Source organism: Nilaparvata lugens, chromosome 5, assembly GCF_014356525.2.
Source record: "Nilaparvata lugens isolate BPH chromosome 5, ASM1435652v1, whole genome shotgun sequence".
NCBI classification, from domain to species: Eukaryota; Metazoa; Arthropoda; class Insecta; order Hemiptera; family Delphacidae; genus Nilaparvata; species Nilaparvata lugens.
This window is the reverse complement of record NC_052508.1, coordinates 36,717,362-36,736,117: the sequence shown is the minus strand read 5'-3', so window position 1 is coordinate 36,736,117 and position 18,756 is coordinate 36,717,362. Positions and strand designations below refer to the sequence as shown.

The 18,756-nt window shown below is 33.5% G+C and overlaps 3 protein-coding genes across 3 annotated transcripts in view; 1 reads left to right on the top strand and 2 right to left on the bottom strand.

Annotated features, from left to right (window-relative positions):
* The window catches only part of LOC120351347 (mitochondrial thiamine pyrophosphate carrier-like), a 33,560-nt gene extending 25,976 nt beyond the window's left edge, over nucleotides 1-7,584 (top strand). The window contains exons 2-3 of the mRNA XM_039428288.1: nucleotides 4,958-5,124; nucleotides 6,077-7,584. Coding sequence (XP_039284222.1) covers nucleotides 4,958-5,124; nucleotides 6,077-6,244 — 335 coding nt within the window. The 3' untranslated portion in view covers nucleotides 6,245-7,584. The remainder of the gene's footprint in view (nucleotides 1-4,957; nucleotides 5,125-6,076) is intronic.
* A 739-nt stretch (nucleotides 7,585-8,323) lies between these two features.
* Nucleotides 8,324-18,756, bottom strand: part of LOC111060060 (eukaryotic translation initiation factor 3 subunit E-like) — a 79,998-nt gene continuing 69,565 nt past the window's right edge. Inside the window, exons 5-6 of the mRNA XM_039428282.1 lie at nucleotides 10,057-10,268; nucleotides 8,324-8,653 (exon numbers count right to left, since the gene is read on the bottom strand). Coding sequence (XP_039284216.1) covers nucleotides 8,401-8,653; nucleotides 10,057-10,268 — 465 coding nt within the window. The 3' untranslated portion in view covers nucleotides 8,324-8,400. The remainder of the gene's footprint in view (nucleotides 8,654-10,056; nucleotides 10,269-18,756) is intronic.
* Nucleotides 11,956-14,704, bottom strand: LOC120351345 (piggyBac transposable element-derived protein 3-like). The gene is made up of 2 exons (XM_039428278.1): nucleotides 14,614-14,704; nucleotides 11,956-14,389 (listed from the first exon to the last, which is right to left on the bottom strand). Exons 1-2 carry the CDS (start codon nucleotides 14,628-14,630, stop codon nucleotides 12,343-12,345), a joined length of 2,064 nt encoding a protein of 687 aa, XP_039284212.1. The 5' UTR covers nucleotides 14,631-14,704; the 3' UTR covers nucleotides 11,956-12,342.

Sequence of the window (18,756 nt, the reverse complement as noted above, 5' to 3'; positions counted from 1 at the left end):
ACCACCGACGAAATCCCGGTCTATACAAGAAGTTATCGCTACCCTGAAATCTATAGAACTGAAGTAAATCGACAGATTGATGAAATGTTGGAACAAAAAATAATTCAACCCTCCAATTCACCTTGGAATTCACCAATATGGGTCATTCCAAAGAAACAAGATGCTTCTGGTAAAAAGAAATTTCGACTTGTAATTGACTATCGCGGTTTGAATTCTAAGACTGTAGACGATAAATTCCCACTTCCTAATATTACGGATATTCTAGACAAATTAGGAAGAGCACAGTACTTCACTACCCTAGACTTATTCTCTGGCTTCCATCAGATAGAAATGGATCCTAGCAGTATTGAAAAAACTGCATTCTCTACAGACACGGGTCATTACGAATTTTTACGAATGCCCTTCGGTCTCAAAAACGGTCCACCCACTTTCCAAAAAGCTATGAATAGCATACTAAGAGGACTCCAAAATGAATTGTGTTTAGTATATTTAGATGACATTATTATTTATTCAACTAGTTTAGAAGAACACATTGATCGACTAAGACAAGTATTTGAAAGGTTAAGACAATCCAACTTCAAAGTACAACTTGATAAAACAGAATTTTTGCGTAAAGAAGTTAGTTTTCTCGGACACTTAGTGACACCAAACGGAGTTAAACCAAATCCTGACAAAGTCGAAGCGATAAAAAGATATCCTATCCCTAAAACAACGAAAGAGATAAAAGGATTTCTTGGACTTCTAGGATACTATCGAAAATTCATTAACAACTTTGCTCATTTAACAAAACCTCTAACTAAATGTTTGAAAAGAAATGCTAAAATAGATATACAGGACCCAGAGTACATTAAGTGTTTTGAAACTTGTAAGAATATCCTTACTAACGAACCAATCCTTCAGTATCCTGATTTTGAAAAACAATTCAACCTTACAACAGATGCTAGCAATATAGCTATTGGGGCAGTTCTCAGTCAGAACAAAGACGGTGCTGATTTGCCTTGTGCATATGCAAGTAGAACCCTCAACGAAACTGAAATGAACTATTCAACTATTGAAAAAGAACTTTTAGCGATAGTTTGGGCTACCAAGTACTTCCGCCCCTATCTCTATGGTAGAAAATTCAAAATATTCACTGACCACAAACCCCTACAATGGTTATTTTCTATGAAAGAACCGAATTCAAAATTATTAAGATGGAGACTGAAATTAGAAGAATTTGATTATGACATATGTTACAAAAAAGGAACAGCAAATCAAAACGCAGATGCCCTTTCCCGAATTCAGTTGAATAATAATAACACACACAACCAAAACTCACCCAGATTATTCAGTGATATTGATGCGATTATAAATGAAGCCATTGAAAATGTAGTGAATATCATACCTAACGAGGATGCACAATCTATGATAGCTAACGTGGATGATAACGAAACGTTATTTCAAAGATTAGAAAATGAAACCGGTACAGATGATAATGAAACCCCATTTAGAGGATTTGAAAACGAAACCCCTTTTCGAGGATTCGAAAATGATGAACCAGATTTCATAGGTCCTGCTGAAGATGAGTTCATAGAAAATAATTCTCATACGCAACATTCTAATTACGAAAGTAACACATCAGTAGAAATACCAGTTTCAGATGACCCAGTTAACTATGCTAAAAACCAAGTCATATTGAAGCTTGTGAGCAATAACCCAAAGAAAGTCACTATTCATAAAATATTTGATAGTAAAACAAGAATGATAGTAGAGATATCTGAGAATAATTTCGATAAAAATGTGATTGACTTCGTGAAAGAATATTTAGTGCCTAATGTTAGATATAGCTTGTATTTTGAAAATGAATTCTATGAAAGATTTGCTTCAGTGATTGCCAAAAATTTTAAATTTTCAAAACTCATACTTGTACGATGTAAAGTTAAAGTACTTGATGTAACACATGAAGATGACAGAATAGAAACTATTGATAATTATCATATTGGAAAAACGAATCACAGAGGTATACAAGAAACGTACGATAAGATAAGAAGAAAATACTATTGGCCCAACATGAAAAATTATATTCAAAATTTTATTAACAAATGTGAGATATGTCTCAAAACAAAGTACGAACGAAATCCACTTAATTTAGAAATGAACTTGACACCGACAGCTACAAGGCCGCTTCAAATCATTCACATGGACAGTATAACATTTGAGAAAAAGAAATTTCTCACGATCATTGATAGTTTTTCAAGATACGCACAATGCTATCCAATAACAAGTTGTAACAGTGTTGAGGTAGCAGACAAACTGCTTAGTTTCTTTTCCCACCATGGTATCCCTCAAACTATAGTTGCCGACAATGGATGTGAATTCAATAATGGCTTAGTAAAGGAATTGACAGAATTGCACAAAATCAAAATGCACTGGATAAGTACTCAACATCCGCCTTCAAATGGCTTAGCCGAACGTTTTCATTCTACGATAATTGAGCACATCAGAATATTCAATAATCGCGACGAGTTCAAAACAGAAACAATTGAAAGTAAAGTAAAGTACGCCGTAATTGCTTATAACAATAGCATTCACTCGGTTACAAAACTGACACCTTTGGAAGTTTTATACGGACACATAGAATCTAATCCTATTCTCGAAATTGACATTCAGAACAGATTTATTAACGAATATGTTAATAATCACAAAGAAAAAACTAAACGACTATTTGACCATATACAGGAAATAAACCAAAGTAGAAAAGAACATGTCATCAACGAAAGGAACAAAGATCGAGAAGAACTACCAGAAATCCCAAAAGAAGTTTATGTGAGGAATGTACAAAAACAAAGTAAAACAAAAAATAAATTCAACAAAGAAACTCTCCTATCAGTGAATCGAGAACTTAAAACTGCCAAAATAAATCCCCGACATCATAACACTAGAGAGAAAATTCATTTATCCAAGATAAAAAGACCTAGAAAGTTTAAGAAACTGAACAAAGATCAAACTAATGAGAGAACTGAACAAGTAACAACCGATCCTAATTCAAATCCTGTTCTTCCAGGTTCCTCCTCTGCCTAATGAGTATGGCGAATCATTCTTCTAAAGCTGAAGAATTCAGGAATATAAGTAGTAATCTAGGAATAATTGCAGCAGATTTAGGCTCTGCAAAGTTAGAGATTTCAAAACACACTTTCATCCACTATTATGAACTAGAAAGTATTTTTGATCATGTTGATAATTTGAATATGTATTATGATAAGGTATCTGAAAATATTAGAAATAAGATTCCAATAATGGAAAATGTAGAATATATAACTGATAATGGTAGTAAAGCAAGAGATATAGTAAACTATTTGAAATTTATTAATCATACTAGGAATGTAATAGAAGATAAGTTAGATATCATAAGTGTGACTAATGATAAGAGATCTAAAAGAGGACTATTGAATGGCATAGGAGCCGCAATAAAATTTATTACTGGAAATTTGGACTCGTATGATGGTGAAAGATACGATTATTTACTTGAACATTTGAAAACTAATCAAAACAGTTTGATTGATCAAATATCAGCCCAATATTCATTGAGTTCAGAACTTATTGCTGAATTTAATCAGACGTTGAACATTGTTAATTATAATTTTAATGAGTTGGAGAATAAATTTAAATTTGTAAATGATAAGCTTAGCGACTATGTAGAACTAGAGAAATTTAGAGATTTGCTGAACCAGTTGAATATTTTATATAACATTGTATTAAGTTTGATCCAAGACATTGAAAACTCTTTAACATTTTGCAAATTGAAAGTTTTACATCCTAGCATTATTTCAACTAAAGAATTGTTTTATCAGATAACCAAGATTGCTGGTTACTATCAGAATAAATTACCATTGAAACCTGAATTGAAAAATATGTGGGAATTCGAAAATTTGATAAATGTAAACTGTAAACTAACGTCTAAAGAAATCATTTACTTCTTGAACTTACCAATCGTAGATGAATCAAATTATAACTTATACAAGTTGTTTTCTGTACCTAGTATGTTTCAAAATGGATATGTAACTATTATTCCTAAGGTCAGATACTTACTCAAGTCAAACGATAATTATAATAAGAAAGAAATATCAATTGAAGGTCTAACTAGTGAATGCACTAGAAAAACAAGTTCAAATTTTATTTGTTCTGTAGAAAGTTTATGTAATGACAAATTGAAATGTGAAAAAGAAATTATTGAATCAGGAACTACATCAAACTGTAAATATAGTAAGATGAAAATAGGTAATAGTATTGTAAAATGGATTCCAGAATTGAATAGCTATTTGTGTATCTTTCCAAATGAAGAAAACATAAAAATTGACAAGCAAGCAGAAACGATAACAAAATCTGTAAAAGGAGTTTATTTAATTAATAGCAACAACAATACATATTATTATAATGGTAAAATACTTAATCATTTGTCTGAATCAAAATATCGACCTAAGTTATTGAACCTAGACAACGTTATCAATAGTATGAATGAAGACCAAGAACCAGAATTCACAATTAATTTAGAACATCTTAATTTTAATCCAATTGTTGTCAGGGATCTCAGGCTCAATACAGCTGCCCTACATTTCCATTGGAAGCTGAGTGTTTCATTGGAACAAGTAAATCGTTTTTATTTCATATTTATTATTAAGCTGGTCATTCACTATACGAAATTTTGTCCAAATTGAAATCCTTCAATTCGACGTCAGAACGTGAATGGGTTTGTTGTGGGCGGGCCTAATGCTGTTCGAAGTCTGGTGAACTGTTCAACTGACTTGGCCTACCAAGCAAGTCAGCTGTCTATTCAGGTTTGATTTGGAACGTAAGTTAGTGTTGGTTAGTAAAGTTTACTGTTGGATAGTAAAGGGCCCACTGTATCGTGTCTATGCTATCAGATGGACGTAAGTACTTCAAAATGTTATGCTTCAAATTGCATTTATTTTTTTTACAGACTATATGAGAGAGAAAGACTCTGAAACAAAACTTATCCCCTCAGGAGAACTTATCTGTGGATCATTGTCTGGTGTAATGTCAAAACTCGTAACTTATCCTTGGGATTTGGTAAGAAAAAGACTGCAGTTTCAAAACTTCCAATACGCCCGAGTTGGCTACGGAAAGGTAATAATCCCTACTTTTAAAACCATTCGTTATTTTCAACTTGTCGACGAGTTGAACTTTCTGTTTTTCATAGTTTTTGTGTAGTACAATTAAAAGAGCAGTAATAACGCCATCATCTAGAAACGACTCAATGAATAGAGCTAGAATTAGTTCACATAATTTTCAGCATCACTGGTATATTATAACTGTAACACAATTATCAATTATCTACTTAATCTACCTAAGTAAAAAAAAAAAAAAAAAAAAAATGGTGGCTGTGTGAGTAACCAAGGACATTTGGAAAGTTTGAAAATATGATATATAGTTATGTCTTTTACTCAGGAATGCCCTACAATATTGATAGGGAGTTCGAAAACTTTCTGTATAATGAGAAGTTGATACCTTTTTAACAAGAAAATTTCATGGAATCTGTAACCCATTGTTGTGTTATTTCATACCCACTTGATTTCTAAAATACAAATTTTAAAATTTGATACCATACTAATGTTTCTTCCAAGAGTTAATATTTTTTTCCATTCATCTTTAAACTAATAAAGTGATTACACAATCATATTTCTATCTCTATGACAAAGCTTTGTTTAAAGAATGGACTCTCATGTAAGTGATCAGTATCACTTTACGTGTCCGGTAAAGTGAAAATATTATTCAAATGAGTTCTGAAGGGACTATTTATCCTCGTTTAGCCGTGCTGAATCAGTAATATCCCATAAGAACTCATGAGAATAATATTTTCTCAGACACATACACTTGGACTGATATATGGGAGTCCGTCTGAAATAATTGGTTAGGGCACAGCGATATGATTCGCATACATCAATATGTGTTATCTAAATTTGGGAGAGGAATAGCACAAGGTTACCTTATTTTTCTTTCCCTATTAATGTACTTATTTTATAAATGAATAAAAATGAATGAATAAATTTATCTGATATAAATTCTCATTGTTTTACAGAATTTCACTTGCAAAGGACTGATTAACTGCTTCAAGGGGACATTTGAGGGAGAAAATGTGTTGGGCTTATTCAAAGGGCTCAGTCCCAGTCTAGTGAAAGCTGCACTCACCACTGCTCTTTACTTTGCTTTCTACGAAGAAATCCTGAAGAAATTGAACTTATCTTAATCTGAATAGTAATAGACTGTGACAAACTTTGTGCCTTCATCAGACAGAATGCTATTACTTCAGTTGGCATGCTATCCAGTGCCAGTTAACATCGTCCATGCGATGCAACTGATGATGAAGTGGAAGAATTTTATGCCCAGGTATTGGAAATAACAAAGGAATTACCAAAGCAAGATCTAAATATCACAATGGGTGATTTCAACGCAAAAGTGAGAAAAGGAAAACTGGTGAGCGAGCATATTGCAGCATTCGGATTGGGAGAGAGGAATAAAAGACAGAAGCGACTTGGTAACTTTGCAGCAGAGCAGCACTTCACAATACTAAATACATTTTCCAATAAATAGTGATATCAAGATAAATAAGAGTAGCTCTCACCAAAAAGTTAACATTCGTAAGATGAAAAAAAATTAGATGTAAAAGTTAAAATTCATGAGATGTAAAAGTTAACATTTGTAAGATGTATAAGACACTCGCTAGCTTAGCTTAGCTCGTATCTTAACTTACATCTAATTCATGCTTTACATACTCTCATTACATTATAATAAACTCAATAATACAGTTGCATAAACTATTATTATCTACGACCATGTTGTAATGAAAACATTACAACATCACAATCATATCATAAAGCTGGGGTTTCGTTTGTGCGTAAAGGCCGTCGTCGACCACGACAGGGTAAGAATCTCAGATTTGGTGGATTTCAATTTTTCTAAATAACCTAAAACATTATGTTCAATTATGTTTTAATAGGTGAGGTTGAGTTTATACTTTTAAAAGGCAATATGTTGATATCATTAGAAATGTTTTGATTCTTGAATAATAAACACAAATTAATAATGAAAAGTTTTTTGATCAGCTGTTTTAGCACACTTGAAATTTGGACAATATGAATGTCAACAATGCTTATCGTCGTAGACTGCAAAAGTTTACGCACGAACGAAAATACATCTTTACAGGGGTCTTTTCGCAATGGAGTTTCAAAACTATACTTTAAAGGTGGTTTTCGTTTTTCGTTTGTGCGGATCCGCGTTCGGTTGCGCAAGCAATTAGTCAAAATTAAATAGCAACTTTCCCAAAGAATAAATCGTATATATTTGTATCGTATGCACTCAGCTGATATTAGTACGTATTAGATACGTACGTCATTCCATTTAATAAAAAAGTGATTTTAATAATAAATACGCTATCAACTGAATGGATATTATACAAATAGATCCAATCTATTGTTTTGGATAGTTGCTTTTTTGACTTCGAACGCAGATCCGCACAAACGAAAACCTACCTTATTATGAACATTATGCAACGACTTGAACTTCATAACACGGTTTCCGTAGCATCAACATTAAAACACGGTTTCTGATACTGGCAATAGGTTTCAGTCTGTCAAGTCTTCACTAAATAAAGTACCTATCCATTATGTCAAGTTTTCATTGCGCCAAGTTCTCACTCCGTCAGGTTTTTAGTTCAAGTTTTCAAATTAGCATTTCGTTAAGGTTTCAGTTCTTCAAGTTTTCATTTCATCAAGTTCTAGGTTTATCAAGTTTTAATTACATCTTGTTTTCAGTTTTCTTGTTTTCATTATTCCACGTTTATTGTCCATTCTCTCTGAGTAGCTTTTTAACTATTGTTATTTTAATCTTCTTACCATATGGGCTAGTTTGGTTGATTTTTAATCTTAAAATAAGTCAGCAATGTGATACTTTGCTTGAATGGTCGTAGATGGACTACTATTAAAATGCTATTAATTATTCATGTGTTCATTGGGTAATGTTTGTATATTATTGGCATGAATATAAAGAATGTTAAATATTTTTTAAGAGTTTAGTTCATTCATATCTCATTCATGTCTGCAGTCTTTGTCATTTGTGTTCAATCTCATTTAAGAAAATTATTGAGAGAAATGAAAGAAACAACATGTTGATTTGGTGAAATATGGAATGCCTGTCATACCTGTAAGTTAGTTTGGTAAAAAACGTCATATATTGTGTTAATGATTGAATAGAAGAAATAGAGCAAGACTCTCATACTCTCCTAAGCCCTAAATTAATTAGAAAATAAGCAAAAATCGATTCCAGACAATAATTCTGTAGCATATTATTTTATTGGTTCGAAAAATTCAATAGAAAATCTGATAGTGATTGATTGATTGAATGCTATCAGCCGTACATAAACGATTCTTGTCTATGCTCCTTCACCTTGCGCTCAATGAGAGCCTGCAGTGTGTCCGATCGCATTGAGAGGGTATCGATTTTCTCGATGAGTTGCTCATAGGGCGAGAGGGGAGGGGTGCCCATCACCACGTAGCCTAGCTTCGAGTCGATCTTGGCATCCAGTCTCGCCTGCCGGATCAGGTTCACTATCCAGCACTCAGCCGCATCTGGCTTCATGTTCAGCTTTTCAGCGAGCATCCTGCAAATACAAAACAAAACCATCAATACACAAAACACCATCAACATTTTCAAAGAAATGACTGAGATAATACCCAAAGACAGTAGACAAAATCAGAAAACAGAATCTTCAGTTGAAGTCATATTTTGTTATTTGGAGACTAATTCCAACAGACGACTGAAATCCTTAAATTTATCAGAGATTGAGTGTAATACGCATCAGTTGTATTGCCGATCTCTGATAAAGGGATGAACGTTTCTATCAACTTCTTTCAGTCACCAAAAACAAAATTTACAGTATAAACTTCGTGAAACTGAAGAAAGTATTATCTTTAGTGAGCGTGAAACACGTTCCCTGGTGTGCACCGCGTCTTAATTGTGCGGTTTGGTTGAACCACCCAATAAAGTGCCATCTGTGACACAATTTTCAATTATTACTTCTCAAAAAATTTAACTTAACTATTGAAACAGCTGAAATAAGTGGGTCTATGTTATTCCAAAAAAGTTTCTTTTATTAATACAGTAAATAATATGAACGCGCATAGCGAAGCTCCAGTTAAAGTACAGTATGTTCTTCCATATAATATATCACATACCAGTCAACTTCAAAATGCTATGCATCCTTTTTCTTCCTCTCCAAATTCCTGTACTTTAGTTTGATTTTCAACAATAACATCTTTATTTTATCTCATAGTAAGCATTCCTTTTTATTTTGTATAGTATTATAGAATATGCACCTGCAGAAAAAAACCTTCTCAGGTTTAGCGGGAACATATTTGTAGTTTTTTATTCAAATAAAATGATTGGGAGTATTCAACATATCAAAGTTTGTTGGTCAACAAAAGTGACTCACACGATCCTATTCGAGGATACAACAGGGTAGCAAAAACGGTGGATATGAAAATATTGTAGTAAGTTATCATTACAAATCACACGTTTTGTATTATTATACCATTATGCAAACTGAATCCTGGATTAAATGTTTTTCTACTCTAGTCTATTAAATTAACAATGGAATAGAGTTGAAGAACAAGAATGACCTGAGTAATGGAATTTAAGATTTTCCCTTTACAAAATGTTCAATTAAATTATAGGTAAAATGGGCAGCTAAATATTTTACATTGAATATCCGCAATTACCCAATCATCATATTGAATTATTTTGTTATGTTTCAAATGGTTTAAAATATTTCTCATCCATTTTAAACTCTTTTAATCATCATTGAAAACATATATTATAATTTTATATCAAATCATGTATGATAATCATATAATCTCAACACATCCATGCATTTCATTAAAACTAGGGCTTTGATAATAACTTTGCTCAGGATTGACAAAATCCTGCTGAGATTTGCAAGTTCATCAGCCCGGGAGGGCTTACTGGAACAATAAATGAATTTATCATGAAGAAATGTCAACTGACCCTATACTGATGCACTGGTGAATTCTACAGAACGTCTCGAAGATCATGAGTCTGGCGTTTTCGACAAATTCTTCAAGGCAGGCGACAAGGAAGAAGTCACTGTTAATGACCTCGTCGCATTCGTGTAACTTTTGACGGGCTCCTTCAAAGTCAAAATTCACGTACAAATGCTCGACGAATTCGGTGATGGGGTCTTTGTACGCATACGATTCCTGAACAAGTCAAAAGACAGTGTAAGAAGACAAAACATAATATTATTCGACTCAAAAATGATGAGACCACGTCATGATATTGAATATGGAAAGTAATTGCAAGAGTTATTGGAATTTTTTATGCATTTCAATTGTATCTGTATCCATAGATTATCACATTGAGATTAATTCATTTGAATTTCACATTCGAAAAAAATACTGCTTTTGACAAAACATCTTAATTTTACTGGTAAATAAAGATTAACCGAGACGACCAAGGCGTTGCAGCCCAGTCTATTAGCGCTACCTGGTCGTGGGTTCGAATCCCACAGGTAGGCATGGATGTTTGATAATCTCATCAAAACAACCGAACACTTTCCAATACCCACGCTCAAACCGGAATCTCATGTGGGCATCATCCACAATGAAAAAGTATTGATTTTTATTACAAATAAAACGTATAATAAATAATAATAATACAAATTCTTTAGGAATTGCTCCAAAAAACACAATTGGACTAAGTTATCCCATAAGAGCTGCTTTCTCGTAATGGATTTTCAAAAATATACTTGAAAGTTCATTTCACGCAATGGCTTCTTTGCGATACAGCTTCTTGACCAATCACAATACAGAATCACCGAGGAAATGTGTCGAAAATTGGATTGCCGAACTGAAAGCAGCTTCTGGTGCATTATATATATTCTAACGTATAAATCAATAATAGCAATATCTAATTCAATCTATATATACAGGGTGATTCATAATTATGGTAAAATAATTTAATACGTGATAGTAGAGGTAAAAATAAGAAAAAAAGTTCTCATAAACATATATCCATAAACGCTTCATTAGCGAGCTATACAGAGTGAAAGATTTCGCCCGGAATTCAGTTCCTCTGGTGAAATACACCGATGCTGAATTGTTTGGGGACTAGTTTTTGAAAAACTTTAGCTGGATTCATATGGAAAAATATCTGAAAAATTGAATAAAACTAGTCTGGAAGCTGTAGTGTGAGTAGTTTTTGAGAAAAAAGTTGAAATATGCAAAAAATCTAAGTAGAAAAACACAGACTTCTACGTTTGATGCCCATTAACTTTCTTTAATGACCAGTGAACAAATAATTTTTCACAATAAAAATTGTAGAGAATTTAATTCTGGAAAGAATCATGTAAGCTGTGTAAACTAAATTTGGATAAAAGTTGAATAAAATGTATTTTTATGTAATACATACACAACAAAAATTTGCTAATTTATGAGGAGAGAAGTAATAACTCATAGGTTGTAGCTGATTGCAATAAAACATGGATTTTAATAACAACTGATTTATTTTGTTTTGAACAAGAAAATATTTGAAAGAAATTATCAGCTGAAAATCATTTTCAGAAATATTTTAGCTCACTGTTGAACGAAACAACAAACTGTAAGTTAGGCCTACTGTAGCCGCGCTGTGTTTTTTGTTTAATCTATTAACCAGTTATTTGTAACCATTTCACTCTGATTTTGAGTTAAGTGTTAACTTTTTAAAAAAATAGCATGTAATTTTAGACATTATTCATACTCCGAATTAGCTGACATGCATTTAATGTATGGAATGGGACACTACTGTAATAGTACTGAAGCAAGACATTTGTATCAAGAGAACTTTCCTAACCGAGTATGTCCAAGTTCAAGGTTTTTGCCACTATTCATCAACGTCTGTCTGAAACAAGTTCTTTGATATCCAAAGAGCACATTTATGCAGGCAGACCCCGATCTACTATGACTGTTGAGTTAGAAGAACAAGTTAAGTTCCCATTTTACCCCAAATAAATTTTCCAGTGATTTTTTTCAAAAAAGTGTTTTTTTAGTAGTGTTGGGATGTGTATAGACCATTTTAAGTCTTTTCAACAGTCTCCACCTTGTGTGTTTGCCAAAATTGGCTGTTACCATATGGTAACGCTAGGACAATACACTAGCATAGATGAGTACATACAGTGAAATTATGCAGGATTTGAAAGCAATATAGTCTAAGTATTATTACCAGATCTTTTATTATTCCATAGCTTATTACTTCCAGAAAATAATAGTGATAACAATAAAAATATTAATTATCAGTTCAAATAAAAGTTTTTGTATGAAACATGTCAAAACATTTTATGCAAAGTCCAAAATTACATTTTTTGTACATAGTACAGATGCTGGAATCACATTCTTCTCCAGCACATCTCCTTCTTTTTTTGTCGGGTACACTCACTACATGGTGATTTACTCCATCATATCTTATGTCATCAGAGATTCGGTTGCATGACAATGATTGTCTCGACGTCATTGGCCTACCAGGACCCTTTGACACTTCACCATATCTCGTGATATATGATTGAACAATTTCCCTCCTGAAGTCAAGTTGAGGCTGCTTCACTCCACTGCTTCTACTGAATTGCCACGCATTTTGGATGGCAACATCAATGAGCCACGTGAATATTGGCCAGTACCATTTTTTCCCACGAACACTTATTCTATAATTTGCCACATTTTCATCTAATCGGTCAGTGCCATCCATATTCTCATTATAAATTTTCACAAGATTGGGCCTATCAACAAGAATAGTTTTCTTCTCGGCTTGTGAATACCTTTCCACTTTTCCTATTGGTTGTACTCCATGGGTGTTGGATGCAAGACTCACAACCCCATTGTCATGCCACTTGCAAACTAGGATTCCATCATCCATATTCAGTGCAGATACACAATGGCCTCTTCTAAATTTATTTTGAATATTTTTCTTTGGAAGTAATGGACAGCATGGGGGTAGTCGATCTTCTCTTATGGTACTGATGCCACCATATCCTATTTCACGAAGAAATTTCAAAAGAGGGAAATTTGAGAATAAATTATCAAAAACACAGATGTAAGGGAGATCTTTTTTATCTCCAGGCAATTTCTCAAGCATTTTTACAAGTAGAGCAGAGGATTTTCCAAAGAGCTCTTCATACTCAGAGGGCATGTTCAGTGATTTTCCTTGATATATTTCGAAATTCATCAAATAGCCCAATGGCGCATTCACACACCAAACTTTGTATCCGAAACGGATAGGCTTCGCCCTGATGAATTGTTTGCATCCATGACGTCCATAGTATTCAATCATACTTTCATCATACGACAAATATTGAACTGGTATGAAATGCTCTTGAAATCTACTTTGCAGCATAGAGATAAGTGGTCTAAGCTTGTACAGTTTGTCTCCAGTATCAATATTATTATTATCTGCACAATGAATTAGGCTCATAATTTGATCAAATTTATTACGCCTCATACTATTGACTATAAATGGTTGATTCATATCTGTCTGGGAATCCCAATAGTATCTCTTACCAGGGAGTGTATGATAACCACTAAAAATTAAAATTCCAATGAAACATTTAATATTTTCTTTTGTAATGTTTGGATTTTGTTGATTTTTGAATATGGCATATCTTGCTGTCTCCCTCACTAGCATATCATATACATCATCATCAAAGAATAATTCAAATAGTTCACAAGCTGAAAAGTCTCTATATCTAGAAAAGTCTGCCTTGGGAAATGGCAGGTTTGTTGCCTCAATGTCTGCCTCTGTATTCCATTTTTTTGTGATAGGTTTCTTTTTCTTCTTTGCTTGTCTTTCTGTACGTATATCAGATAATAACTCTCCTATTACACCATCAAAATTACGTTGTCTTTTATCAGTCTGCATTTGTTCTAATGCTTCTGAGCTTTTCTTTTGTACAGCTGTAGTCTTTTTGAGTTTCTTTCTTGGCCTATCATCATAAGTTTGTGGAAGATTGGTCCGGATGTTATCATTGTGACTAGTCTGTGACAATATTTTTGAATTCTCTCCTGTTTTGGTTGCCTGCTCCGATCCAGAAGTGTGATCTAGACGATTGATATTTTCTTCAGTTGATGCGTTTTGAAGATAATTATTACCAGTTATTCTGAGTTCTGCATCAGCTGAAAGTTGTCTGCCTGAAAGATTGTCGACTAATCCACTCTCATCTTCACCTGCTGAGTCTTCATCAGTGAGGACGTTTGAATCAGGAGGGGCAATGTATAAAGCTTCAACATTGCCAAGTTCATCATCATCATAAGTTCCAGTAAGAATGTCTATTGCAGCTTCAACAGTAAGGCCTTGCCTGGAAAGGAACGAAAAATTCAATCCACAACCCTGTTTCGGATTGTGCTAATGTATTGTCCTAGCGTTACCATATGGTAACAGTGAAAAATGAACGTAGCCCCTGACATTCTACTACAAATTAATCGAAGTTTTCATATCAATACATTATTATACATTCATCTAGTATACATTCATAATGATTTTACAATGAATTGTGATGAATTGTGGTTTTATAATACTTACTCAAACTGGCAAGTCATGACGTTTGCGTTACTCAGAGCCTGTGTGAATTTCAAAAGCACTTACTGGACAAACAACACAATTGGAATGCAAGATATGCTGTCTACTTGATAAGAATACATTTTATTCAACTTTTATTTAAATTTAGTTCACACAGCTCACATGATTGTTTTCAGAATTAAATTCTCTAATAATATTATTGCGAAAAATTATTTGTTTACTGGTCATTAAAGAAAGTTATTGGGCATCAAACGTAGAAGTCTGTGTTTTTCTACTTAGATTTTTTGCATATTTCAACTTTTCCTCAAAAGCTACTCACACTACAGCTTCCAGACTAGTTTTATTCATTTTTTCAGATATTTTTCCATATGAATCCAGCTAAAGTTTTTCAAAAACCAGTCCCCAAGCAATTCAGCATCGGTGTATTTCACCAGAGGAACTGAATTCCGGACGAAAACATTCACCCTGTATAGCTTGCTAATGAAGCGTTTATGGATATATGTTTATGAGAATTTTTTTTTCTTATATTCACCTCTACTATCCTGTATTAAATTATTTAACATAATTAAGATTCACCCTGTATACTGGCTTATACACTTATATACAATAGCTTACAATACAGCAAAATTATAGATGAATTTACATAATATAGACTTAGAAAATAATAATTATTGAACTCTATATGATATGAAAAAGCAATTTGTAATAATATAATAACTATAGCTGATAATTATATTGTTATGCATCTACATAAATTGGCGGAGCTTTGGACATATCAATGTCCATTCTTCAGAAAGAATATAAAAAATATCCTAGAGAGAGAGAGAGAGGAGAGAGAGAGAGAGAGAGAGAGAGAGAGAGGAGAGAGAGAGAGAAGAGAGAGAGAGAGAGAGAGAGAGAGAGAGAGAGAGAGAGAGAGAGAGAGAGAGAGAGAGGAGAGAGAGAGAGAGAGAGATGGGTATCCTTAAAGTACTTTCTCCGGTTAAAGAAAGTGTGTGTGTGTGTGGTGTGTGTGTGTGTGTGTGTGTGTGTGTGGTGTGTGTGTGTGTGTGTGTGTGTGTGTGTGTGTGTGTGTGTGTGTATGTGTACTCCTTAGACCAGTTATAGAATAGACACGCTGGGAAGTCTAGCCTCTGAAGCCAACATCTACTGCTATATCGCCAAATCGTGACGTCATCATCGGATAGAAAACTTGCAGATTGTCTCTATTTCAGAAGAATGTAAATTATTATTCATTATAATGGTAAACTCCCACTGCGCTCCTGCTGAAATAGACACAATCTGCTATGGAAAACAATGTAAACAAACTACAGAAAATTTTTCAATCCGATGCTGACGTCACGATTTGGCGATATAGCAGTAGATGTTGGCTTCATCAACTTTCAGTATGAATATACAATGGGGCGTTTCTATTCTATAACTGGTCTAAGGTGTACTCGATATCTCATCTCCCAATAATTAACGGAATGACTTGAAATTTGGAACTTGAGGTCCTTACAATATAAGGATTCGAAACGAAAAATTTCGATCTAATGCAATTCAATGTGGCGGATAAAATGGCGAAAATGTTCTCAAAAACAGGGGTTTTCGCGATTTTCTCGATAACGGCTCCAACGATTTTGATCTAAAATTTATACCTAAAATAGTCATTGATAAGCTCTATCAACTGCCACAAGTCCCATATCTGTAAAAATTTCAGGAGCTCCGCCCCATCTATGCAAAGTTTGATTTTAGATTCTCAATTATCAGGCTTCAGATACAATATTTAAATACAAAAATTCAAGTTGAAAAGATTGAGCATGAAAATTTCTACAATTAATGTTTGGTAACATTTTCACCTAAAATTTAAAATAAGCTCGAAATTCGAGAAAATGTTATGATTTCAATTGCAAACTGTTGGCAACTGTAAATAATTCTATTAAATCATTCACTATGAAGAGATAGCAGACTTCGTGTGTCTCTAGCGTTATTGTCCTGTCACCAGCTGGCTTGGATCTTTGAATAGTAGACTCGAGATGCGCGTGAACACTAGCGTCAGGTGATAAATTTTCATAACGGCAAGGAAAGTTGTGTGAGTGCGCCACACCAGATTTTTACTTTCCTTGCCCTACTACCATAGGTAAGGAAGGTATTGATTTCCAAAAAAAATTAAGGTACCCCAATTTCAAGTTTTCTATAAGTTTCAAGGTCCCCTGAGTCCAAAATCATGATTTTTGGGTGTTGGTCTGTGTGTGTGTATGTGTGTCTGTGAACACGATAACTCCATTCCTAATTAACCGATCAACTTGAAATTTTAAACTTAAGGTCCTTATACCATGAGGACCCGACAATAAGAAATTCAATGAAATTCAATTCAAGATGGCGGAAAAAATGGCGGATAATTACTAAAAAATTTCTTCAAATTCTATCTTTTTTTAGCACCAACATTCTTCAATCACCTACCGATTGATATCAAAGATTGTCAGGTGAAGAATATTTTTTTGAAAAAACCCGTAAGCATCTTTTAATGGAGGACGACATTAACAAATATTTTAATATTGTAGTATAATTGAACTGTAACCTTGTTATTATATAAAGATAAGGAAGCTTATTCTAAATATAGTACAATAGTTTAGAGGTTCCGCTGAAATTCAAATTGTTATTAGTTTTTAAGGCCGGCTGATGTTATTCTCGAGAGTTGTGTGTATATATTTAAAAATTATGTTTCCCAAACAGGTTTTTACCTTTGGGCTTTATTGTTTTGAAGGTTATTTATATATTTTTGTTTTGTAAAATTGTATTGACAATAAAGAAGTTTCAAATCAATCAAAAACCCATGTTTTTCCCGGTTTTCTCGAAAACGGCTCTAACGATTTTCTTCAAATATTTACCATGGATAGCTATTAATAAGCCCTATCAACTGACATGAGTATCATTTTTGGGAAAATTGCAGGAGCTCCGTAATATTCATGAGAAAAATGGCGGATAATTACTAAAAAAACTTTTTTTTCACGGTTTTCTCGAAAACGGCTCTAACGATTTTCTTCAAATTTATACCATGGATAGCTATTTATAAGCCCTATCAACTGACATGAGTCTCATTTCTAGGAAAATTGCAGGAGCTCCGTAATATTCATGAGAAAAATGGCGGATGATTACTAAAAAAACATGTTTTTCACGGTTTTCTTGAAAACTGCTCTAACGATTTTCTTTAAATTTATACCATGGATAGCTATTTATAAGCCCTATCAACTGACATGAGTTTCATTTCTTGGAAAATTGCAGGAGCTCCGTAATATTCTTGAGAAAAATGGCGGATAGTTACTAAAAAAACATGTTTTTCACGATTTTCTCAAAAATGACTTGACCGATTTATTTCAAATTCATACCCTGTATAGTTATTTATCAGCTCTATCAACTGGCATGAGTCTATTTCCTGGGAAACTAATGGGGTCCACCCCATCCTTGAGAAATGGACTTTGTAAACTGACATGAGTCTTTTATCCTTCTCGTGCATGAGGTAGGTAGGTAGAGCAGTTTATAAAAAGAACACAATATAGTCGAGATATTTCATATGTAGAACAGCTGTTTTGACGACTTTTAAAAAAATCATCGAATTTCACAATTTTACACAAAGGAAAAAGTACTCTGAAAACAATGATATATAAACACATAGACAGTAGTCTGATCGTATAGTTTCGAATATGTTGACGCCAATCGTCATTATGTTATTCCCCTGAATCATTCTCGTTTAAGAATGAGGCTTACAGTTCAATTAGCAAGGAAAGTTGTGTGAGTGTACCACACCAGATTTTTTCTTTTTTAATCTGATGATCAAAATTGCAACTAATATTATTGAAAAGAAATTGATTTCTAAAATCATGAAAAGTGAGAAATGAAGTTTGTAGGAAATCTGCATTATGGTAGTTTATTTTGATAATTTCAACACACCGATTTTTCGCCAACATGACAAAACAGAATGTTCTCTGTTGGGTTGATTGGATTAGTGTATCGACGGAAGCCAGACCTGATAACTGCGCTCACACTCACATTCCAGGACGACACGTCACGGTACGATAGGACAGAAAGCTCTAAGTTTATTTAGGAATTTAGGATTTCTTCTAGACATTTTAAATTGATAAATTATTTATTAATATTTAAGAAAAG